The sequence below is a fragment of the Tympanuchus pallidicinctus genome, unplaced genomic scaffold (assembly GCF_026119805.1).
Source record: "Tympanuchus pallidicinctus isolate F22 unplaced genomic scaffold, pur_lepc_1.0 scaffold32, whole genome shotgun sequence".
NCBI classification, from domain to species: domain Eukaryota; kingdom Metazoa; phylum Chordata; class Aves; order Galliformes; family Phasianidae; genus Tympanuchus; species Tympanuchus pallidicinctus.
The window spans coordinates 1,963,080-1,987,835 of record NW_026294750.1 but is presented as its reverse complement, the minus strand read 5'-3'; the positions used below and the strand labels follow the sequence as shown (position 1 = coordinate 1,987,835).

At 52.1% G+C, this 24,756-nt stretch overlaps 1 protein-coding gene and 1 long non-coding RNA gene across 2 annotated transcripts; one reads left to right on the top strand and one right to left on the bottom strand.

Moving 5' to 3' along the window:
- The first annotated feature begins 6,240 nt into the window (after positions 1-6,240).
- Positions 6,241-23,266, top strand: CTTNBP2NL (CTTNBP2 N-terminal like). The gene is made up of 5 exons (XM_052698097.1): positions 6,241-6,349; positions 9,581-9,688; positions 16,106-16,336; positions 18,438-18,545; positions 19,273-23,266. The coding sequence occupies exons 2-5, from the start codon at positions 9,590-9,592 to the stop codon at positions 20,752-20,754; spliced, it is 1,920 nt and encodes a 639-aa protein (XP_052554057.1). The 5' UTR covers positions 6,241-6,349; positions 9,581-9,589; the 3' UTR covers positions 20,755-23,266.
- On the bottom strand, positions 23,234-23,920 carry LOC128088027 (uncharacterized). The gene is made up of 2 exons (XR_008210121.1): positions 23,634-23,920; positions 23,234-23,446 (listed from the first exon to the last, which is right to left on the bottom strand). It is a non-coding gene; the product is annotated as an uncharacterized LOC128088027 (long non-coding RNA).
- Between the last annotated feature and the right edge of the window lie 836 nt (positions 23,921-24,756).

The window sequence follows — 24,756 nt, the reverse complement described above, 5'->3', positions numbered from 1 at the left end:
TTCTTGTAATGAGCTGAGTCCATTCATGGGGCAGTGGATGCTCAGAACCCCCCATTCAGCACCACCAGTGCTCTGCAAATGAGGAGCAGTGCTTTGGGCGCACAGGGCACAGGAGGGGGCACGGGACATCTTTGGAGTAATGCACAGAGAGCACAAATCTCATTAAGCTGTAATCACTGATGCGTCATGGAATTGTGCGTGAGGCAGCTACAGCACAGCTTGGTGAGTGCTACAGATAGTGATGGAGCCAGAAGCACGTGTTGTGTGAGGAGGCCAAAAGCTCCTGGAATTCCCCCAGCTGGCCTGGGTTCAACGGGCCATTAATAAAACAAATGACCCAGACCACCCGTGCATGAGCTACGATGCTCTCGAAGCATGGAGCGTCTGCAATTACGCAGAGCAGCGCTGTGCCTTAAAGCAGCTCTCCTGGAGGCATCCCAGTGGTTGAGCCCTGTCCATACAAACCACCCCGAGCTGATCTGCAGCTCAGACTCCTGCTTCTGCCCCAAACACTCCCATTGTACCCAAAGCCATTAGAGATAATCAATTGGCATTAAAGGTCTGCAGTTCTCAGCCCTCGATTTGCTCCTCTGTCTGCAAAGTTTACTTGAGCTGGGGAAGACCCCTCTGCAGGGTGACCCTGTGCTGGTGAGCTGAGTGTGCAACGAGGAGCTGTGCCCCTGGGTGGGGGGATTGGGTCAGTGTGCAGTTTTGGGGAAGGGAGCAGTGATTTCCCTATCTGGAAGGTAGGGATGTGAGGCAAAAATTCAAATTGATCAAAAAATGAAATATTCATAGGACATTATTCATTAAGATTCATCTTGCCAAGTGGGTGAAATGAGGCAAGGGAAGAAATTAGCTTGCTTGAGAGTGTCAGAGTGATTATGTGATTAAATTGCAATTTATAATTTCTCCTTAAAAAAAAAAAAAGAAAAGTTACTGCTTGATTTGTGTTCCTGCCCCTCTCTCATTTTTCACAGAGTCTCCTCCGTGTGTGTGATCAGTCAGTGAAGAGATGTCTGAAGGAAAAGCACTCCCATCTACAGGTGTGTGTGGGGCCTGTGGGTCCTGTCCTGTGCCCCCAAAGCCCCCAGGATGCCTTCTTCCCCCAGCTCAACACTTTGTGCTGAATGCTGGTGGTTTGAAACACAGAGATGCAGTATTATCTTGTGTTTTGGCTGATTAGCTGAGGCAGCCCATGAGCAGGCAGGGCTTGGCAGTGCTGTCACTCTGTTTGTTTGCCTGCTCTCAGGTTGATTTGGGAACACACTTATAGCACAGCAAAGCCCTGAGATGGCTTCTGTCTGCAGTAAGCGTGTGAGCCCCACTGAGGTGGGAACCCACAGCAGCTGAGCATCCCCCAATACTGCTGATACGGGCAGCAGAGTGATGGCACAGCATGGCCACGGTTGTGTCCCTGGGGTGCGTGCCATGTTCAGGGCTGGGGGGACACAGGGCATTGCAGGCCTGGTCCCAGCTGACAGCGCTGCTCCTGTGATTGCTGTCATTTAATCATTACTCTGAGTCCCAGGAGCATCCCATGCTTGTTGAGCCCTGACAGAGGGATGTTTTCTGAAGGAGCCCGTGTCCCAGTGCATGTTCCACATCTGTGAGCACAGCTGTGAGGAAAACAACACTGCCAGCCTGGGTGCTGCATCCTGGGGTATGGCAGAGTCAGAAGCAGAGCGTGGGGAAGGCACAGAGCTCAGGGAACTCAGCTCAATTCCACTGCTTTGAATCAGTTTACTTGGTAGTTTCTGCTTCACTTGCAAGACATCGTTATAATTACTTGGCATTGGCAAGCCATTACTCAGAGGTTCTGGGCTGGAGGAGCAGAAGACATGATTGTCTCATAAGCCTAATGAGCCATATTGATTACCAGAGGATAAGGACAGAGCTATAAACAGCCCGTATTCTTTATTTGTCTCGTTGTTAGATCTGTATTTGCAGCCCAGACCTGACAGTGAGTTATGGGGGCTGAGTGCCCTTATGCTGCTCCTCAGATAACGAAGAGTTTAGCATATGCATGGCCTCTGCTTGTAACCTAAATCAATTATGGATGGAAAGTGAACGTAGACCTGGCTGTGACTGCTGTCTCCATTTAAGACAGCGCTGGCTGAGGGCACAGCTCAGGAGTTATAGCACAAAGTGATCTTCACCACGAGGGCCCATGACAGCAGGGAGTATTTGATGTGCGAGCAAGGGCTGCGTCCCTGCTTGGAAATACAGTGGCAGAAAACAGGAGCTGTGCTCCCTCCTCCAGCCACGCTCACACAGCAGCCCTCATTGCCTCACACCTCGGTGATCTCACGTGCAATGCACCAGAGGGCCCTGGAGCTCTGAGCTGGGCACTACAGGAGGACTGGTCCCCCCCAGCATCCTCAGCCATGGCCACGTGTGGCTCCATCACCAGCTGCAGATCCTGACCTAGAGCAGTGCTGTGCAGGGCAGCTCAGGCTCTGCAGTGCTTCTGGGCCATTCCCTGTGACGAGAAAGGAGATTTCTGCAGCTCTCAGAGATGCTGTGTTGCGTTCTCTAGCTGGCATGCAGTCAGTGCTGTCACTGCTTACAGTCAGGTTAATCCCACACTTGAGATGTTCTTCATCTGGAAGCAGGTATATTTGATCACACAGGGATAAAAAAAAAAAAAAAAAAAGAAAATTAAATAGGAGCCCCGCGCAAATGAGAAATTATGCAAATCACCTTACAGATGAGCCTGCTGAAGTTTGTGGTTGCCATCCCATGTCTGGAATGCCAATCCCAAGCACTGCTAAGTGTGAGCAATGCTGCCCTGCGCTCAGCGGAGCCTCCGGAGGTGCTGCAGAGCCCCGGCACAGCGCTTTCTTTCTGCCTCATTGATCCCCATTAGGAAAGCCCTCGGCGCAGCGCTGCCCACTGAGAGCAGCACATTAACGTAACAACAGAGCTGGCACACGGGGAAGTGTCCGGTGCCAAGAGAGGCAGAGCCGGAGCTGCGGGGCTTTGGCAGCGTCGAGAGCTCGGGAATGCAGCAGCGAGGGATGAGGCAACGGCCAAAGGGTTTCTGCGGGCAGAGGATGCTCTGAACATGAACCTGAGCACTGAGTGCCACTGATCTCACAGTTCTGCAAGTGCTCAAGCCCCGTTTTTCACCAAAAATACAATGAAATGTGGAAAATACCGGCTGCTGTCCTGCACAAAAAGAAACAGCTCTGTGTCTGCATGGCAACTGAGGCTGCAAAGTGAGCACTCCTGCACCCGTTTGTCTGCTTGTGTTTCCACATAGACCATGGCTCAGCATTAGCAAATTGTTTGCCTTCAGTGGCAAGTGTGAAGCTTCTGGTGTAGGGAACCTGCTTTGCAGGGGGGTTGGACTCAGTGATCTCTGGAGGTCCCCTCCAACCCCTACAATTCTGTGATTCTGTGATTCTGTGCTCAGTGGCAGCCAAAGTGGGACGGAGTGCAGAGTGCTGTGTGCCCACCCCCCACCCCAATCACAGAGATGCTGACCCCCAGCTGCAGCCCCTGACACCAGGTTTGCTCATCAGACCTCCAGATCTGCAGATTTGGGATCCAAATTCAACCCCTGGATGAAGTGAATGCTGCACCTCTTTGGCAGGGCTCAGCCCAGAGCCACCTCCTGGCCTGCAAAGCATCCCCTGCCCCAGCCAGGCTGGCAGCCCTGTGCAGAGCTGTGCAGTGGCTGAGCTGCTTTTCATTGCTTCCTCCTGTGTGTCTGCATGTTAGTTTTAGTGCTGCTACGGTTACCGTGCTGTAGTGTGATTAATCAAGTGTCAGGATGCTTACAGCCCTGTATAGACAACTTTTATTAACTGCTATTTAAATTGAGATAGCTTTGCTGCTGTAATGGGTTCAGCCAAGCCTTCCCAAACCAACTCTGAGCTGTGCAGGGAGCCTGGCAGAGCCATCCTGTGTGGATCTCACAGAGCAAGGGCTTTTTTTTCTTTTTTTCTTTTTTTTTTTTTTGCCTATTTTAAATGCAGGAAGAGAGGCTTCAGACTGTAATGTAAAATAATAAATGAGTTTCCATGAGGGAGAAATAAAACAAATCTAACTGGCCTGCAGGAGTGCAGGGCTCAGCGCTCCCTGCTGCTCCAGGCATAGCAGGGGTGCAGCTGGAGATGGTGCCATGCTGAGCTGTGCCACGTTGTGCTGTGTGGAGCTGTGCCACAATGAGTTGAGTCATGCTGTGCCACGTTGTGCTGTGTCACACTGTGCCATGCAACGCTGTGCCATGCTGTGCCGTGCTGGGCTGTGCTGTGCCATACTGTGCTGTGCTGTGCCACAGTGAGCTGTGCTGTGCTGTGCCATACTGTGCCACGCTGTGCTTTGCCATGCTGTGTCATGCTGTTTTGGGCTGTGCTGTGCCATGCTGTGCCACCCTATGCTGTGCCATGTTGTGCCATGCTGTGCTGTGCCATGCTGTGCTGTGCTGTGCCACTGGGCTGTGCCATGCTGTGCTGTGCCATACTGTACTGTGCCATACTGGGCTGTGCTGTGCCGTGCTGTGCCACTGTGCTGTGCCACTTTGTGCTGTGCTGTACTGTGCCATGCTGTGCTGTGCTGTGCCACTGGGCTGTGCCATGCTGTGCTGTGCCACAGTGAGCTGTGTCGTGCTGTGCCATACTGTGCCACGCTGTGCTTTGCCATGCTGTGTCATGCTGTTTTGGGCTGTGCTGTGCCATGCTGTGCCACCCTATGCTGTGCCATGTTGTGCCATGCTGTGCTGTGCCATGCTGTGCCACTGTGCTGTGCCATACTGTGCTGTGCTGTAGTGGGCTGTGCTGTGCCGTGCTGTGCCACTTTGTGCTGTGCTGTGCCACTGGGCTGTGCCATGCTGTGCTGTGCCACAGTGAGCTGTGCCATGCTGTACCATACTGTGCCACACTGTGCTTTGCCATGCTGTGTCATGCTGTTTTGGGCTGTGCTGTGCCATGCTGTGCCATGCTGTGCTGTGCCATGCTGTACTGTGCCGTGCCACTTTGTGCTCTGCCACACTGTGCTGTGTTGTGCCACTGTGCTGTGCCACCCTATGCTGTGCCTCAAGGAGCTGTGCCATGCTGGGCTGTGCTGTGCCACTGTGCTGTGCCATGCTGTGCTATTCCATGTTAAGCTGTGCCATGCTGTGTCACACTGTGCTGTACCACACTGTGCTGTGCTGTGCCATGCAATCAAGCCGGGATGGCATTTGGGGTGTAGCTATATTGCATGCAAGAACACCAGAATGTTAATGCTTTTCTCTCTGGTGTTCTGTAGTGCTTATCTTATATACACCACATAGAAGGTCTAAAATTGCACAACCTGTAATTGGGCACGGAGATAAGCTCAGATTGATGAGCAGAGATAAGCTCTTCTGCTGCAGCCCTGCTGTTATCTGACAGTCGTGGGCAGTGGCAGTGGCTGCACTGTGTGGCTCATTGATATGGCACTGGGAACCCACATGAACTATCACTATTCATCCCCATCCCCAGAACTGGAGAAAAAAAAGGAGGTCCAGGCATTCCAAAAGCTGGCACAGATGAGTTTGCAGTGCTTTAGAAATAACCAAAGGACGTGTTTGTACACTGCAGGCACTCCGTCCCTGCACGGCACGATGGAAGTGAGTGGCGGGAAACGGGAGGAACGACAGGAGGAGGTGCCACGGAGAAACAGATCGGTTAAAACACGAAGAGTTCAAATATGCAAAGAAAAACCGCTGCGCGAAAGAGAACGGGCCGGGACCGCCGCGGCGCTCCGGAGCGCTGAGAATCCGCGCTGGGGAGGAGCTGCAGGAGAGGGCGGCGGCCGCGCGAGGGCGCTGCGGCGCCACGCTCAGCTCCGGCCGGGCACAGCGCCGAGAGCGCCGCGGGGGGGCGCTGTGGGGGCGCGGGGAGGGGGCGGGGCTCGGCTGGGGGCCCCGGACAGCGCCCTCGCCCGGAGCGGCCCCGTCCCCCCGCCCGCGCCGGAAATGACGCGCCAATCACGGCCGCCCGCTCTCTTCGCCGCCGCCGCCGCGAACAAAAGGGATTTCAGCCCGCGCCCCGCCCCCCGCGCCCCGGTCCAGCCGACCGATTGGTCGCTGCCGCCGCCGCCGGCCGGGCCACGCCCTCTCCCCGCCCTCCTGACGGCGGATTGGTCCGCGGGCGGCCCCTGCGGAGGCGCTGATTGGCGGCCGGGCCGTCCTTCAGCGGGCACCGCGCAGGGGCGGGGCTGCACGGGCGCGGGGCTGAACGGCGGCGGCAGCGGCGGCGGCGCGGGCCGGGCAGGGCGGGGCGGGGCAGGTCGGTGCTGCGGGCTGTGCGGCTCCGGGGGGCGGTGGAGGCGCGGTTCGTTTTCAGCGGTGCTGTTCCGTCCGGAGGGACTGCGGCAGGTGCGCGCCGGTGGGGCCTTACTGCGGGCTGCGGGTGGGGCGGGGGGCGGCACCGCCGGGCCGGGCTGCGAGCGGGGGCTCGGCGCGGGATGCGGGGCTCGGGAGGCGGTGCTGCGCAGCAGCGGGGAGCGGCGATCCCGGCCCGCTGCGTGCGGGCGGCGTTGGTATCGCCCCGTTTGTCCGCTGCCCCTCCGCGTTCCCGTGGGCGATCCGGGCCGTCACCGCCCCCTCGATACCGCCCCTCCCCGGGGACGGGAGAACGGCTCCGGGCGTGTGGGCTGTACGGGGGGAGAAGCGGAGCGGTGCCGTCCGTGGGGCCGAGCGGCGGTGCGGGGTGGGAGCGTTGGGTTGGGGTCGGTTGAGGAGACGCTGCGGCTGCCCGATGCACCGCGGAGAGGAAGTTTACGTTTAGGCGTTATCCGTGTTTATGCTGTGAGCCGTCGCTCGTTGCCCAAAGGTGGGGGTTTATCTCCGACCGAGGAATAATATTTATGTCTGCAGACTAAATAACGCCGTCCTTGCGGTCTGCCTGGGTGCTCTGCTCGGGTTGGGTGACTGAATGTGGAAGGAAGGGATGCCATTCAGAGGGACCTCAGCAGGCTCAAAAGGTGGGCCTGGGTGAACCTGATGAGGTTCAACACAAAGCGCAAGGTTTGGCACTTGGGCTGGAGGGATCCCAGGCATTTATATAGACTGTAAGGAGCGGTCCTTGGGAGCAGCCCTGCAGAGAAGGACCTGGGGGTCCTGATGGAGGAAAAACTGAGCATGAGCCAGCAGTGCATGATTACAGCTTCTAAAGCAAATGGGATCCTGGGCTCCATCAGCAGAGGGGTGGCCAGCAGGGACAGGGAGGTGATCGTCCCCCTCTGCTCTGCTCTTGTGAGGCCCCACCTGCAGTGCTGTGTCCAGGTCTGGAGCCCCCAGCACAAGAAAGACAGGGAGCTGTTGGAGAGGGTCCAGAGGAGCCACAGAGATGATCAGGGGGCTGCAGCACCTCCCCTATGGGGACAGGCTGAGGAAGCTGGGCTTGTTCAGCCTGGAGAAAAGAAGGCTGCAGGGTGACCTCATTGCAGCCTGCAGTACCTAAAGGGAGCCTACAAACAGGAGGGGAATCAATTCTTGGAAAGGGGAGATGACAGCAGGACAAGGGGAAATGGTTTGAAGTTGAGGGAGGGAAGATTGAGGTTGGATGTCAGAGGGAAGTTCTTTGCTATGAGAGTGGTGAGATGCTGGAACAGCTGCCCAGAGGGGCTGTGGATGCCCCGTCCATCCCTGCAGGTGTTGGAGGCCAGGTTGGATGGGGCCCTGGGCAGCCTGGGCTGCTATGAAATGTGGAGGTTGGTGGCCCTGCGTGTGGCAGGGGGTTGGAGCTTCGTGATCCTCGAGGTCCCTCCCACCCTGGGCCATTCTGTGATTCTGAGCAGTGAGCCCTGCGGGGCTTCCAGACCCTGTTGTGATGTGAAAAGAGATGATGGTGCCTCTCTCGGGTGTTGGGGCCTGGCAGCACAGGGCAGCGGTGGAACAGAGCTGCCACAGTTTGTTCATAAGGGCTGAGAGGAGGGATGTGTCCCCGTGCGAAGGCCTGGGGAGTGTGGGCTCGGGGGTTGGTGCTGCTGGGGCTCAGAGCTGTGTGTTCATCAGCTCTTTGGGCCGAGTGCTGTGCAGAGCTCAGCACAGCCACAGGGCTGCTGCCGTGTGAGTGCTGCTCTGCTTCGCTTCTGGGAGTGCACACAGGGTGTATTTCAGGGCAGGGCTTGTTTCTCTTGTGAAGCTGATTAAAGAGTGTAAGCAGGGAGGCACGTTAAGAATAGCACGGCTTATTTCTTCTAATGCAGAAGTGTGAGTCACAATGGGGGCATTTAGCATATAGAAGCGATTAGTGCCTGCAGTGGCTGCAGCTGCTGGTTGCCCTTTGCCACTCGGGGCGGAAGGAGCTTCAGCATCACTGCTCTGGGAGCAGAGTGCAGCTCTGTTTTGCTGGGGCCTGTGTTGGCTTGCAGCCCCTTGGTGCTGGGCTCAGAGCAGCAGCAATGATGGGATGGCCCTGTAGAGGCTGTAGGAAGGCTGCCCTTCTGTGCAGCTGCTGCCCAAAGCTGAATGGTGAGAGATCTGCCTGATGAGCAGGGCTGCCACAAAGCAGACCTGTGATTTCTCCTGCTGTGCGAAGGCTGCTTACTGCTCTGCAAGCAGAACTTTCTGTTCCCAGCAACTGGAAAACTGCTGTGGTGCAAACAAGACAGAACTTGTGTTTGGGCATGATTCTCCAGAGGCACCGCTATGCAAATGGGTTGTGAAGTAGCAAAGGCTCCAGAAAAATGAGAGTTCAGCTGAATGTTGTGGCTGCTGGGATTGTGGGGGTTAAACCCTCCTGCTGACCTCTGCTGTGGGGTTGGAGGTCTGAGTGGCACTTTTGTCGCAGGGTGTTTTCTGACCAACCTGCAGAGCATGAGACTGTCAGCATGAGGAATATTTCCATTGGGGATGAGGGTTTAGTAGGAGAAATGATTGTTGTTGTTTGCTAATAAAGTAATATAACATAGAGGTGTAGTAGAGGCCAGTGTAAGTGCGTTGGCAGAGATACGGAAGAGGTGAAAAACAGCTTTCTGTGCATGGAGTTCAGGTGTCAGATCCTCATTCTTGCATGAGCAGTGAAGTTATGTTTCATAAATGATGGCAGTATTGAAAGAATAGTGATTAAATGCATGCTTTCAGTGGCATTGATTTTCATTTTTCTTTTTTTCCTTTGGGCCTGTTCCATTAGCAGTGCAGGATGGCATTCCTCCGACACGTACTGCAATGCTAAGCTCACCATTGGGTTTGTGGAGGTGGCCCAAGTTGGGCTGCGTTCATCCCTGCCTTCAGCCTCAGTGCTGTTTGCAGCTGTGGGATCCAGATGTGCAACCCACAGTAGCACTGCTTCTAAATATCCCTGCTCTCCCATTAACTGGTTCCTGGGGAAGGTTGTGCTGTTGCATTGGCCCTTAGGCTCTGCCTGCACCATCTGGGTGTTCATATGTTCGTGACCCTTTGGGAAGAGGTGAAAAATGAATCTTCTGCAACTGGTCTGTGGAGCAGAGGAGAGCAAAGCGTTTGTGTTGTGTGTGCTCTGCTTTCCCACAGGGAAGCTGCAGGCTGGAAAACTGGGAGCTGAAGTTAAATAGAGATTATGTGTCACAGCTTCGTGTGCGAGGTGTTTCTGTGTGTATTGATATTCTGCCTTCTGTTTTTCAGGTTTTCAGGATGAATCTGGAAAAACTCAGCAAACCAGAGCTACTGACACTGTTCAGCATTCTGGAGGGAGAGTTAGAAGCAAGGGATCTTGTCATAGAAGCCTTAAAGGTATGTTGTAAGTGCCCTGATAAGGGACAAGTGTCAACAGCGCTACTGGTTTAGGATCCTATCTTAGTACCAACAGTATTAGATAATAAATTTGCATATTGCTCTGTGCCTCCAAATCTGTTGTAAGCTTGCTGCAAGAGGCGTTTCAGTGTTTAACTGCAGTGCTGCGTGTGTGCTTTCATCAGTTCTGATAAAGAGTTCTGCTGTCCTGAGAAAAGAAGAAGGTCTGTTAGACTTCCTCTGCTGGTTGTGTTCTGACTTAGTAGGGAAGGAATCCTAAAGCAGAACTTCCCTCCAGGAGGGAGCACAGATGAGTTCTTTGCTGAGAATGACATCACACGAAGAAAAAAGCCTCCATGGCTTTGCATTATGCTGAGCTGATGTGAGCAGGTGCTGCTGGCAGAGGCAGTGCTGTGTGTCCCTCCTGACTCCTCTTTGACCCCCCCCTGCTCTGGGGTGCTTTGCTGGCACTCGACCTGAGGAACTGAAAAATTCCCCTTTGGCTGGAAACCATTTTGTTGCTTGTTTTCCCTTTAGTGGATTGAAGAGCAGAGGTCTCTCTGGCTGTGTTGTGATGGCACCTTCCCTGCTGCAGTGTGAGGCAGGAGTGGCTGTCGTGCATTCTCCATAATTGCCACAGATATCCGGGGGATGCTGAGTGCTGACAAACCTGATTTTCATCCGTGATTTGGTGCTGCCAACCAACGATTGCATCTGTTTATGCTCTGACAGCTGTAATTATTTGAGTACAGCAATGAGCTCAGGTGGGAACGGGCTCCTCCCGGCATGGCTGTGCAGCTCTGCTGGGTGTGCACTCACACAGGGCTGTCGGAGGGACCATTATTCCTGTCCTGTCACACGTTGTCACCAATAAGAATTAAGGTGTTCTGCAGGTTTGATCTGTCGGCAGTCAGACACGCGTTGCTCAGTAATGCCTGTAGCTGGCTATGTGCAAATCCTTCTCTAAACTGCACAAGCACTTGTTGTGGTTAAGCCACATCTAGCTAACACAAATAGCAGTTAATCTTTCTGGTTTGCTCGTTAAAATGAAAGCATTCACCATCCAGGAGGAGGATATGGATTGTCACGGGTCTGTCTGCACGAGATGCAGGCAGTACCAGCGTGTGGTTTCAAATCTGCTGTTTGTTTTCCCATGCTAAATGTAATGCTGACAGTTTCAGTTCTTGCTGAGCAGCTTCCACTTGGTGCTGGTTGTGCTTTGTTGCGTTAAGGCTCTTGGCTTCCCTCTTGTAATGCTCAGCTTGGTGCTGTTGTCGTGCCCTTGTGTCTTTATTAGGTGTTTCTTGGCGATTTGCCCCCACTCCTTAGGAAGGAATGAACAAAACACTGCCTTTGGCAGCCTGAGTTTTATCTGTGCTGGGTGAGACTTGTGTGGATTGGAAACCTTGGGGTGAGCGTGCATGGGGTGCAGGATGCTTGGTACTGGTGCACTGGCACAGGCTGCCCAAGGAGGCTGTGGATGCCCCATCACTGCAGGCATTCAAGGCCAGGCTGGATGTGGTTCTGGGCAGCCTGGGCTGCTGGTTGGTGACCTGCACACAGCAGGAGGGTTGAAATGAGATGATCATTGTTGTCCTTTCCAACCCAGGCCATCCTATGTCATTTCTGGCCTTTTGAACTGTTCTTGTGTTTGGTGAACTTTGGTACTGATGTCTGAAGGAAGCACGGTGCCATGAAGAAATCCCATCCTCCAGAGTGGTTCTGTGCCTCCCATTTCAGGGAGCAGCATCACAGGGCTGCACCTCACTCTAACCTGGCTTTACTTCAACTTCCTTACGGCTTTCTCAGAGAGGAAAACTACTCAGGAGACAGGGCTCTGTAATTATGGCACGTCAGTAGGAGTGGTTGAGGTGCTGTCAGGTACAGCTTTGCCCCTTTAAAACAGATGGGATACTCACTCTTATTGCCGTTTTATTTTGCTGATGGTAGCCTTGCCATGTAGGAGCAGCAATGCTGCCTTCCCAAACCACGTGCAGTGCACACAGGGAAGCACTGAGTACCACTGCAAGGAACATTGCTCCATTCCATAGGCATTCCACGCACACCTTCCTGTTGAAATTTAACCTGCAGTTCTCTCCTGCAGGAGGAGTTTAACACAGTTGAAATACCTTTTGGCACAGATTGCCTGGGACTCATAACTGAGGAGTAATTAAATGAAAGCTGTAACCTGGTGGTTGCACAGCGCCAAACGCCAAGCTCTCCCTGGGCTGCTTTGACCTCCAATTCAAGTTTAATACTTCTGACCCCTTTGGGTTCTTGAGACAGACCCTGTGTTACCTTGGAGGAAAGAGCAAGAGCTTGCATAGGAAAAGTGCCTTAATTTGTCAACTTGTAATTTGATTATAGCACAGCCTGCACTAATTGATATCCTGTGTGCTTAAAGGAAAGCATTCACCATCTGGCATTTAGCAGAGGATCCATGCGCACAGATGACAGATCCCAAAATAGCTTTCCCCTTCCATGAGGTCCCCCTGCCTGGCACTTTGCTCCTCCACACTTCAGTCCTGCCTGCACAGTTCCAGGGCTCATCTGGGGAGGTTTGGAGGGCGATGGAGGCACTGCTCAGGTGCTTGGATTCAAATTATAAAGAGCAGTTGTTAGGTCAGCTCTAATTAATGCCTCTCCCTATTCCAACTTGCCCTCGCTGTCTTCTCTGTTTAACCAAAAATCGCTTCCTGTCCACTGCATAAATCTCAGTGTTCTCTGCAGAGCAGCCCTTAAATCTCCTTTCCCGTCATTGTAATCATATTTAAATCATCCAAAAAACCCAGATGCTGTCGGGTTGCACAACGCTGCGGGCAGGGCTCTCACTCTGCGTGCACAAACTGCTGGTGGGTTTGCTGAGAGCCATTTGGTATTTCCCTGTCTGTGTGGGTAATTCAGAGCACAGTTCCCTGCTCCTCAAATAAGAGTTCCCTGCACGCTGGAAATGAAGTTCTGTTTATTTTTGGAGAACAGGAAGCAGCTTTCTGGCAGATTCCTTTGTGGTAAGGTCGGAGGCAATATGCGTTGGAGCAGAAACTGTTTTGTGCTGAGGACCGTGAGCTGGAGTTCCTTGCTTCCCTTCCAACCTGGGTAATTGGCAGTGTTAATGCACTGCACAATTAAATGTCCATTTGTCAGTGGCTTTGCAAGTTTACTTACAGTGCACAAACAAACAAAAGCATCGACCTCTCTGTTTCAACAGGAAAAAGTTCAGCAATGTAAAAACCCACTACAGGTGCTGCTAATCTCTTGCAGATGGGGCAGGGTGGGCTTATAGAGCAGCTGAGATCCAGCAGGGCTCTGCAACGCCAGCTTTGCTGACTGCTGTTCTTACAGCTCTGGGGGCTGGCACTGAGATGGGGAGCTGCAGTTCTGTGCCACTCCGTGTTTGCTGAGAACATTTCTCACATTGCTCAGAGCTGATAACAGCCCTCCCGTGGGCATGTGCTGCTGTTGGTTTGCAGCATGATGGTGGTGGTTCAGAGCACTGTGTGTGAGTGCTATCCCTGCTGCATGCTGCCATCAACACGGTGAGCTCCACTGGGCCCCCGGCCCTGCTCGACTTCCAGGCTCCATGGAACAAAGTTAATAAGGAAGTTGGAGGCAGGGAGAAGCTATTTACAGATTATGCCACTCTGCAACATGAAGGAGGAACTCCTGTGCGTGTTTGTACTGCCTGTGCAGTAAGTGTGGTTAATTAACACATGTTTGTGTCGTGCCCTGAGTTAAATCCCACGCTCCGGCATCGCAGTCTACGTCGTGTCCAGAAAAACACTTGGAAATTCCCCTCTTGGTGTTCCAGTAAAATGAGTTGTAAAAATTACAGAAGGCAGAGAAAATGCTGTCTCATAAACAAGGCTTCAGTAAAAGGAAATCTTTTATTAAAGGGAAAAAAAAAACCAAAAAGATGGGAAAAATTCAGCCCAAAGCAGCACAGAAATCCCAGGAGAAAACAGTCTCTTGTTGCACAGTGAGGCTTTGCTCATCTGCACAGGAATCATCCCTCCAGCTCTGTCAGCTCTGGATGTATTGGCAGCAGAAGCACAGATATTTGAGGTGATACAGAGATCTAATTGCAGGAGATTGCACCTTCCTTCTAAGAGCAGTGATGTTGTGGGATGTATGTAGAATGTCATCTCTGCTTTTGCAGATTGGATCTTGTATTCCTGGGTTAGCAGTGCTTTTTGTAAAATGATTTCTTTGCTCTGAAGCTCCATTTCCAGTTGGTTTCTGTTACAGTCAGTGGGATCTGAGATCTAAGCTGATTTTTCCACGCTGAGCTCATTTGTGGAGTATTTCTCTCCCATCATTGAGCTGCTGCTGTTTGGAAAGTTGAACAAAAAGTGCATTTAAGACTGAATTCCAGTTCAGAGTGAAGGCTGCTGGAGCTGCGTGTAACCCTGGTGTGATGGGAGGGCACTGGGGGAAAGGATGGCCCCCAAGCTATGCAGAACCACCCTTGGGGTGACTGCAGTGTGGCATTCCTGGGACTGTCCCCATCATCCTGATGGCTGTGGCACCACGTGGCCCTGCAGTACTGAGTTTCACCTGCAGAATCTGCATTTTCAGGTGTGTGATGGCCCAGATGTCAAAGCAGCACTGTAAACCAGCAGTATTTGATGTAGGGGGAGCTGGTTACAAGGTATTCTTTGCACTTTGGACAGCTTTAATTCGTGTTGGTGCTCTGCTGCACTTCACAATGCCATCAGTGCTGTGACAGCTCATCTGGCTGTCGGGCTCCTTCAGGAAAGTACTGAGTTGCTCAAAACAGCGAGGAGGAACTTCTTTCCCAGCAGGAAATAAACTGCCCGACCTGCAGCAGAGCTCAGAGCCCAGTGCTGACCAGGAGCACGGGTGGGAGTGCAGCTATTTCTGCAGCCTCTGAATGCACGAGAACCAGAGGCTGCGTGCAGCAGGTGTGAATCTCACACAGGGTGGTAAATCCCAGCTCCTTGAGCTTTGATTGGGAAGAAGGACCAGAAGCAAACTGAAGGGCTGCCCTGCTGTCCAGCCAGGGGCACAGCACTGCTTGGGGCGTCCCCAGGGGCTCACCTGGTGGGCAGCTCCTCTGCCATGCCTGAGTCACTCACACAACCCCTGGACTCTTGGAGAGAGGTTTGCTGGAGTCATTTTTATGAATTCTTCAGCATAGCTGAAGTTCCCCACCCCAGCTCGAAGGAAAAAAAAAGGCTGTGTTTTTTCCTGTGATTCACTAACTCATGGGTGGCTCATTATCCAGGGCTGCCCTCCCATTTCCAGGCCTAAGCTTTTCCTTCCTCTTTTTTTTTCTTTCCCCAAATGTAAATTTGGAATGATATCTTAAGCTCTGATCAAGCACAGAACCGTCACACCCAGCTTTCCCAGGAAGAGGTGAGCAGTGCTTGGGAGCGTGTTTGTTTGCTGCAAGGGTTACAATTCAGCTCCACATCAGATGGGACAAATCTCTCCGAGTGGGTTTGATTGTGGAGGAGACGTGGAGAGAGAAGTGCTTTTGTTGTTCCTTTTTCCAAGGCAACCCATACGTTTTTCCCTTAGAGGGAGCAATGGTTGCCTTTGGTTGCTATTTTTTTCCCATGCTCATCACGTGGCTGCATCTTAGAGTATAAACAGGACTGAGAAGTCTCTGTTGGTATTTGAGTAAAGATTTAATGTGCATCACGTCGGTCCTCTGAGCTATACAGTTCTGTTACATCAGTTTGCTTTTCTGCTCCAGCTGCAGTGTCTGGAGCACTGCTCTCTGCTCTATGCTTGAGGGAAGCATTTTATTTCTCAGTGCTGTTTATTGAGATGTCAGAAAGCAGCCGTTGCAATGAAAAGAGAGCAGAGAAAGAAGTATTTGTCAGTCAGACCGGGGCTCTCCTACCTAAAAGATGTCCTTAAGCAATCCTGTAAGAAATGGGTGATGCTTGGTGATGGTTTGCCCTTCGTGTTCCTGCTGAGGAAGTGCACAGCAATGCTGATGTTGTTCAAAGTGCCCTCATCAGCAATGTCATAGAATCACAGAATGGCCTGGGTTGAAAAGGACCTCAAAGATCATCCAGTTCCAACCCCCTGCTGTGTGCAGGGTCACCAACCAGCAGATCAGGCTGCCCAGAGCCACATCCAGCCTGGCCGTGTCCATCCATGGCCCATGGCCCATCTCCACATGGACATGGGCTGCCCTGCTCAGGGGGTCAACTGCTTGACTGCCTTCTGCCACATGAATTACTGCCTTGTTCTCATCTGTGAGCTAAGTGCTTTTAACGTGACACTGCAGATAATGGGCCGTCATGTGTCAGACTGCTGGCATTTCTTTACCTTTAAGTGGAAAATCAGGGAAGGGGGGTCTGAATTATCAACGATTTCCTTTTATCGTTTAGCAAGGGTTGTATTATAAGTATACTGAAATGCAAATTTGTTTTGATACGGCAGGCCCAGCACAGAGACACCTTCATTGAAGAACGCTATGGAAAGTACAACATCAGTGATCCATTAATGGCTTTGCAGAGAGATTTTGAGGCCCTGAAGGAGGCAAATCATGGTGAAAAGCAGCCAGTATGCACCAATCCCTTATCCATCCTGAAGGTGGTGATGAAACATTGCAAGAATATGCAGGAAAGGATGTTATCCCAACTAGCTGCTGCAGAAAGCAGGCACAGAAAGGTATGTTTTGCTTCAAATAAGCTGTGCAGAGTTTAGTGGTTGCATTTTGAAAATGTGTTGGTTTCAATAAACACACTGAAATGCCTTGGATTTTGGTGACTGAAAGGACTGTGCACCTTCATGTGAGCTTTTTGCCACTCTGCCTGATGCAACTGGGAGGCTCAGCAACTGCAATGATAACATTTGAAATGTATTCAAGAGGTTTCTGTTAGAGGACATGCAGAAGGAATTAGCTTGCCCAGAACCAAGAGATGTAGTACCAAATGTCAGAGAATTCCTGGATGGTTGAATTCTCAGCAGACACATCACTGTTCTCAATGATCATCAAGGATCTGGTATTGCATACTTATGGGAGAGTGTCTCCTATAAGATGACTTTCCTGACACAGTGTGACATGGCCAAAGCTGCTTTTTGTGCTGTTTGGTCTCTTTAATAACTCACTTGTACATGAAGTGTACCTTGGATGTGGTGCCATCAGTGATTTTCTATCAGGCTTCTTCCCATAGGTTTGCCCCTCTGGCACGCCTGAGTTTATTAGAGGAGGATAAAGCCACAGTGTACAGAACTCAAAGCCCCACTGCACTGCATTCTCTTTATGTAACTACTTAGCTCTTAAAAAAACAAACACACAAATCTGTGTTTACATGGGGTTATTCTTGTCCTGCAGTAAATCTCAACAAGCCAAATGGTCAAATATTTGGTTCTGCTGCCTGGTCGGGGCTGAGAGGAAATACCCAAAAGTGTGTCACTGGAATCTGCTCCTGGGAGGAGCCCTCAGGTGCATCTTTAGGACCTGCATTGCAGCACTGTGTCTCAACCTCTTCACACACAATCCCAGAATGGCCTGGGTTGCAAAGGACCTCAACGCTCACCCAGTTCCAACCCTTTGCTGTGTGTAGGTCAGCAACCAGCAGCCCAGGCTGCCCAGAGCCACATCCAGCCTGGCCTTGAATGCCTGCAGGGATGGGGCATCCACAACCAACTTGAGCAAACCTGTTCCAGTGCCTCACATACTGTAAAGTAGCTGGGATTTTGCCTTTGCTTGCATCAGAGTGGCACCCAGCAGCTAGCTTTACAGTGCTAAATTCAAGTGTATTTTTAGCTACTGCATCTGTTTTGATGGGGATAAGACAGAGCAAGGTTCTTTCAGTCTGTGAGGAGCGTGAAGCATTCCTGATGCAGAAACTTCACAGTGATGTGAGCAGCCAGCTGGACTTCCCATTGCTGTGCTGAGTGCTGGCAGCTGGAGCTCTCAGCTGCCCCTTGGTGCTGGGAGTCATGGGAAGCATGATGTGTGTCACCTTTCAGACAAGAATCCAGCTAAATATTCACAGGAAAATCAGAGTTCCCCTCCCTTCCCCCCTTTTCCTCTAATAAAAAGGTTCCCTGTGTACTTGAAAGATATGCAAGCATTGTTTGGAAGCCTAAATTGCAGGAAGACTGAGAAGCTGCTGTAAATTCCTGGTGACTGCTTTTTGGAAAGCCTGGAGGTCTGGAGGGTGATGCAAACTCACCCAAGAGACTCTACCATATTTGGCTTTCTTCTTGTTGAGTTAATAGAATTTCAGTTCATCTAATTCAGCATAAAAACTGAAGGAGCTCCTTAACTGGGTCCTTATGGCAAGCAGTTTCATTTCAAGAGCTCATCTTCTTCTGAAGTGGAAGAACAAATGAATGTTCTTTAAAATAAACTTCGCTCTGCAGTCCTCCAATGGGGCAATCTGTGTGCAAATTGCAGCCTGTGGTACCCTGTGCTCTGCTCCTGCTGGCTTTGTGCAGACAGGAGATGCTGATGAGGGCACAGTACAGCCAGTGGCAGGTAAGGTACAGCCTTGTGACAGATGACACGAGCCTCTGGAGCACAAAACGCAGCCTGGATCTTAGAGAATAAAGTGGGGACTTGTGAAATGTGGGATTTTTTTCTTGCTTCTTTCTGGCCCAACTATGAAATAATGACAGAGTGTGACTTGCTGTGCTCAGATGTCTGAGGCCACAGTGGTGGCTCTTTCATACAAGCTGGCTGCAGAGTGGGCACAGGTCTCTGTGTTTTGCTCAGCCTTATGAGCACAGGGCACTATGGTGACCAATGTTTGTTTGGCAGGTGATCCTGGACCTGGAGGAGGAGAGGCAGAGGCATGCCCAGGACACGGCAGAGGGAGATGATGTCACCTACATGCTGGAGAAGGAGCGGGAGAGGCTCACCCAGCAGGTACAGCCTGTGGCTACTGGGGCCAGATCACACCTCAGTGTCAAAAGAATATCAGGGTCTTGCTGCTGTGTAAGGCTACCCCAGCTTTTATCATTTCAATAGGAAAAGCAGCCTTAGTTTTCTGGTAAGCTGTTTGTAGACGAGTGCTTTGCAGTCTTACTTCAGCCTGAAATCTGTGTGGTTCTCAAGAGCAGAGCTCTGCTCACAAGTGATGATGCTTTCTAGTACTCGAAAATGAGAATAAGTCATGAAAGGTCTCCTAGGGGGGTTGTTCAGAGATTATAATAAATATTTAAGCTGCTATTTTCCGTTACTGAAGCACTGCAGGCTTTAATAAACATACATAACACATCAGCACTTTAAATGCTTCTAAAAGGCAAACTGACAAAGCAGTAAATGGGGTGGAAGGAAGATTTGCTTCAGATCACCTGCTCAGATCAGTTCATGGCAGCTGCGTGCAGCTCACTGCCAACTGAATTCTACATGCAGTGTAACTACTGGTAAGTAATAATCCTTAACACACGTGAGCAGAGCTCCTTGTTGTACAAGGCTGTCCTGCAGACACCAGAGGCAGAACTGCTTTATTCATCTTAGGCACGGCCATCTTTTTCTGGGGAATATTTCCAACATGTGTAGTAACCCCTTTTGCTTTTGGGTTGTTAGGCTTTGTTTGCTTTCGGGAGGTGTTGTGTTTCCTTTACAGCCTTCCTTTGCTTCTCTCTTCCAGCTGGAGTTTGAAAAATCCCAGGTGAAAAAGTTTGAGAAGGAGCAGAAGAAGCTCTCGAGTCAGTTGGAGGAGGAGAGGGCACGCCACAAGCAGCTGTCCTCCATGCTTGTTGTAGAGTGCAAGAAAGCCACTGCCAAAGCAGCAGAAGAGAGTCAGAAGACGGCAGAACTGAGCTTGAAATTGGAAAAAGAGAAGAGTAAGGTGAGTAAGCTGGAGGAGGAGCTGGCGTCCAAGAGGAAGCGGGGCTTACAGATGGAAGCACAAGTAGAAAAGCAACTCTCGGAGTTCGACATTGAAAGAGAACAGCTGAAAGCCAAGCTGAACAGAGAAGAGAACCGTACAAAAGCACTGAAAGAAGAAGTGGAATCTTTGAAGAAAGCCCTGAAAGAGCTGGAGGCTGCTTGCCAGGAGCACGGTCCTACTGAGCCTTCGCAGCCAAGCCTCTCTGTGATGTCCAGAGGCATTGCTACTGACAGCCCTGCCATCAAGTCTGTGTCATGCCAGACAGAGCTTCCACAAGCAGACCGAGCAAATCCTGCTGGTGCAAGCAAAGCTGTGCACACTGCATTTCCCAGCCCTCCTACACCTACTCATTCCTATGCGAAATCCAACGGTCATTGCGACACTGACACTCAAGCAGGTGGTGAGCAGCCGCAGGCAAATGCTGCAGAAAGCCAAGTGCAGAAGGAGAAACCCACTGGGACAACACCAGAGAACACAGTAGAGAATGGAAGTTCTCCCCTAAGAACGGAGTCACCGGTGCACCTGCTGGCCCAGCTCCCTTCCAGCGGGGTTTCCCTGTCTCCCAGCAGCACGGCTGCCTCCTCCCTCACCCCGTCTCCGTGCTCCTCACCCGTTCTGAGCAAACGCTTGGTGGGAGCTCCTGCAGGCAGCCCTGGTTACCAATCCTCCTACCAGGTGGGGATCAATCAGCGCTTCCATGCAGCTCGGCACAAGTTTCAGTCTCAAGCTGAACAGGACCATCAGTGCAGCGGCCTGCAGAGCCCACCGGCGAGGGATCTGTCCCCGACTCTAGCAGATAACTCTGCTGCCAAGCAGTTAGCGCGCAACACGGTCACTCAGGTCCTGTCCAGATTTACCAGCCAGCAGGGACCGATTAAACCCGTCTCCCCTAACAGCTCGCCTTTTGGCACGGACTATCGAAATCTGGCAAATGCTGTGAGCCCTAAAAGTGAATCTGGTCATTCTCCGAGCCCTGGCAAGGTTTCCAGCCCGCTCAGCCCGTTGTCTCCTGGGATTAAGTCACCGACCATCCCTCGAGTGGAAAGAGGGAACCCTCCACCCATTCCTCCAAAGAAACCCGGCCTGGCTCAGTCTCCTGCTGCTCCAGCTCCGCTCACCAAAGCCTCTTCTCAGTCATCCTCCCTGGGTGCCCCCATGGACGTGGCAAGCAGTTGCTCCAACAACGCCGTGGTGTCCAATGGCAAAGACATTGAGATCCTCCTGCCAACCAGCAGCTAGTCTCCAGCAAATGTGAATGTGACATTCCGTGGCTTAGCTGGAGCTGAGGCACTGTTTTTTCCACTCCGTGTTATTTATTTCCATAGTAGCAGAATTCTGTCTGTATAAAGCATTTAGTATATTTTTTTTTTCTTCCTTTTTTAATAGGTAGGAAAATATTTTTGTTTATGAAGAAACCTTAACTACAGCTATATACAGCAGCCTCAAAATGTCTCATGGCAACAGTCAAATCAATAACAGGAACCCTGCACTGGTCCTTAACCTATCAAGCTAAAGTGGGACTGAAACGCTACTTAGAAACTAAGCAGAAAAAGCTTCTGCAGACTTTTTACTCCAGATGAACATTTTATATATATAAAAAAAAAAAAAGTGCCTGAACTTAAGCCTGCATTCCAATATGAATGTGATCCTCTGGAAAAGGTGAGGATGGGGACCATCTAGCTGCAGGATCAAATCCTTCTGTGAGTCGTGAATGTTTAGGGCGACACTGGTTTTGATTCTTTCCATTTGCTGCAGTTCAGTCAGCAAATGTCTTGTGGGATTCTGTAAGGTGAGCACCAAACTGCTGCGGCAGCCACAGCCACGCTGCATCCCTCAGGATGGCTTTTGGGAAGCAACGTGAGTTTCCTGGGGTAGAACTGAGCAATGCAACCCGCTTTCCTTGCTGTATGTGAGGGCAGTGAGGTGCTGGAACAGAGAACTGCGGGTGCCCCATCCTCAGAGGTCGAGTTGGCTGCCCTATTGATGTGCTGGGGGGGCACCCAGCCCAGGGTAGGGGTTGGCACCAGGTGGTCTTTAAGGTCCCCTCCGACCTCTGAGCCGTTCTATCATTCTGCATTCAATGTCCAAGCAGTTTTTTTTTGCTTTCCTGTAGCACATCCCGCGTGCTTCGATGGCTGAACTCCAGGTTCTGGTGTGTCCCTTTTAATTTCCACTTTCTTTAAGCATTCTACTGTTGTGTGTAGAACTTCTGAGAAAAGGATCTTGCTATTACTTTATCAAGGTCTTGCTATTACTTGAAAACAAGAGAACCAAAACACTAGTCCATACAATACAGGTTTTTTCCAATGTGGGATCTTCTGCTCTACACAAAAGCAATAATTCTGTTCATCATTTGCACCCATGGCATCCAGCTGACCTGGAGTTAGCTGTGGGTTTTTTGGCTTTCATTGGCTGCTGCAAATAGGGAACCAAATAATTGCTGTCCTGTTGTGTGGGTAATGTCACACACACGTATGAAGTACACAGTGCATTATCAAAGTCTATTCTGGAGCCTTCCCTGAATAAAAAGAGAGCAGGGGAATTCTCTGAGATGAAAAATCATGTAGAGCAAGGGGCAAAGGGTGAGGTTTGAGGCGAGAAAAGCGATGTGGACCGAAATGGGGCAGAGCAGCTGCTTCTGTGCAGGATATGCAGCCCTCACTGCGATGCTCTGCCCGCGTTCTGCATGCAGTGCTTGGCTCCATGCAGTCAGCAGTGCCTGTGGGCGATGCTGGGGGGTGGAAGCAGAGAGCAAAACCCTGAGTTCGTTTTTCAGGTGTTGGTTGCGAGCAGATCCTGCACTCAGAAGCATCAGGTTGCCTGCAGCCGGAGCTGCTTTCTCCTTCAGCCTCGTTAAATATTTAATTAAACAAAACACGTCCCACTTTGCCATAGGAGAAAACGCCCGGCGGCAGCTGGGAGGATGCACTGCTGTACCTTCATGAGTTCCCTGAGCTCTGGGTCTCCCTTTGCAGGACATCAGAGCTGTGTGCTGCTTTCGAGCGGCTGCTGCCCTCCCTGCACAGACATTCAGATCCATTCCCATCTACCTTCAAGTCGTGCTGTTTGTGCCATAGTTCCTCCCCCCTGGGAGCAGCAGCAGCCCTTTGGGAAGCACATTTACTCCTCTTTTTCAACACTCATAGCAGATTTGTTCTTTCCTCTCGGTGAGTGTAATCCTAGAGATGGATGGGCAGATGGGTTCAGGCCCTCATGTGGCTTTTGATTCAAAAGCAAGGCTTTGTATACACTGCTTTAACACGTTCCTTTGCTTTTACGTTGGTGTAAATTGTATTATCCCCCCCTCCTTATAGCTCTATAGAGAGGCTATGATGAAGTTTATTAGGAAATGCACTGAGTACTGTTTCTTCTACTATATACTATGGGAAGGGGTATGCAGAAGAATGTATTTTTGCTAGCAGCCGATCTTTGGGGGGGGGATTAAGCACAAAGATGGCAGTGGCTCCATTTAACTCAGTGAGGAGCTTAAGGGTAGAATGTCCATGTAGGCTCTGTGTGAAAGCAGCTAAATATCACTCCTAGAACTCACACCTGTTACAAGCAAGAGTTGTCACTGGAGAACGGAGTATAATGAAGTGCAAAGACGCGTGCTCTAGTATTGATCCATTAACACTTGTACATTTGTAAAGCCAAACGTACCGAGCTGAAGTCTTTAATCATTTTTATAGCTGACGGCATTAAACGTGTTAAACATTCGTACGATCAATAAAGGATTTTATTTTTAACATTGCTCGAGCTGCCCTTTGGAGCTGTGAGCCGTGCGGGGTCCGGCATTGCTCCCCCCGCTGCGGGGAGTGGGAAGGATGCGGCTTTCGGTGCTGCTGTGCAGGTTGGTCGTTCATCTCTGAGCGCTGCGGTGCTGCGAGAGGCGGAATGCGAGCCTGGAGCTTCTGGAATGCGACGAACCTTCCTATAAACAACGACGCCCGTCGCGCTTTCGGGCGGTGCCGCGGTGCGTGCGGGCAGCATTGACTCATCGTCCCCGCACACTGCGCCCATTCAGCGCCCGGGGTGAACCCAGGGCCACAGCCGTGCAAAGCCCGGCACAGAGCGGCTCTGTTTTCCCGGTGAGGGCGGCGGGCAGAGCTGTGACTCACAGTTTCTCTATGTCAGCAGTCAGTCCGCTCCCGTGTCTGCCCGCGCCCGGGGCTGCGCTGGGAGTGCGGGGTTCGCTTTGGAGAGAGGGCTGCGGGCTGTGGGTTGTTGCCAGGTTCTGTTTTGGAGAAAAGAAGAACGCGTCTTCGTTCGGTGCACGGATGGTCCTGTTTCACCTGGAATCAGCTGCTTTTGTACGTGCCGCTGGGGGCAATGCTGCGGAGCGGCTCTGCTCCGGCGGCGGAGAGGGGCAAAACGAGGCGATTCCGGTCCAGGCCGGGATGAGGAGCGCAGCAGCGGCCCCAACCGGGTGAGAAGGCTGGGTGCACATGGATGATCCTCGGCGGCTGCGGAGCGGAGCTCAATGCAGCGGGCGGCGCTCCCGCAGCGCTCCCTGCAGGCGCGGGGCGATGTGACGCAAGAGCGGAACCGCCGCCGGCCGCCAGGGGGCGCTGTGTGCGCGGGGATGGCAGCGCGCGTCCCGTTGCGGTGCCGCTGAGGTTCTGCTGCCCCGCATCGCCTCGCTGTGACCCAGCCCGGTACCGTGCGCTGTTTGCACAACCCGGACCCGCTTTGGGCGCCGAGAGCCGCTGTGAAAAGTCTTCCTGCGATCGGCCTAGCGGCAGCAGAGATGCCGGGCGGGTGAGAGCTGCTCGCCCCGTTGCTGCCGATCGCCCCCGGGGACGGCTGCGTGCTGCAACCCCTCCTCGGAGCTCCCTGCAGTGCTGCGCGTTTGCCGCTGCTCTGTGTTGCTCTCTCCGTGCACCTGCACGGCCACAGGTACGGCGGGGCTGGCAGGAGGTAATGCAGCACGAAGCTGAACAGAGAGCTGACGGTCTCATCCTGCTCCCAAAGAGGACGGGGCTTCCGGGAGCCGTCCGCGACCACAGCTGCCTCTCATCCGCAGGAGCCTCCCAGGGCAGCGCTTGATTAATGCTTTGTCACAGGAGGACGGCAAGAAGCTGCCATTAATAAATGCCCGTTCGGGGCAACGCCGCCGTGCCGTGCGTTCACGCTGTGCCGGTGCTGCGCCGCGTGGTGCTGCGTTATGGGGCCGGGGGCAGCGGGTTGGGGTCAGCGCTGTCTGCCAGCAGGCATCGCCCGCGGAGGCTGTTTGTTTTTGTA

What these genes read in the sequence shown, in the direction of transcription:
- CTTNBP2NL (XM_052698097.1), top strand. Translation starts at nt 9,590, where the DNA reads ATGAATCTGGAAAAACTCAGCAAACCAGAGCTACTGACACTGTTCAGC. An exon ending in TTGTCATAGAAGCCTTAAAG is followed by an intron (nt 9,689 to 16,105) that starts GTATGTTGTAAG and finishes TTGATACGGCAG; the next exon opens with GCCCAGCACAGAGACACCTT. An exon ending in CAGAAAGCAGGCACAGAAAG is followed by an intron (nt 16,337 to 18,437) that starts GTATGTTTTGCT and finishes TTTGTTTGGCAG; the next exon opens with GTGATCCTGGACCTGGAGGA.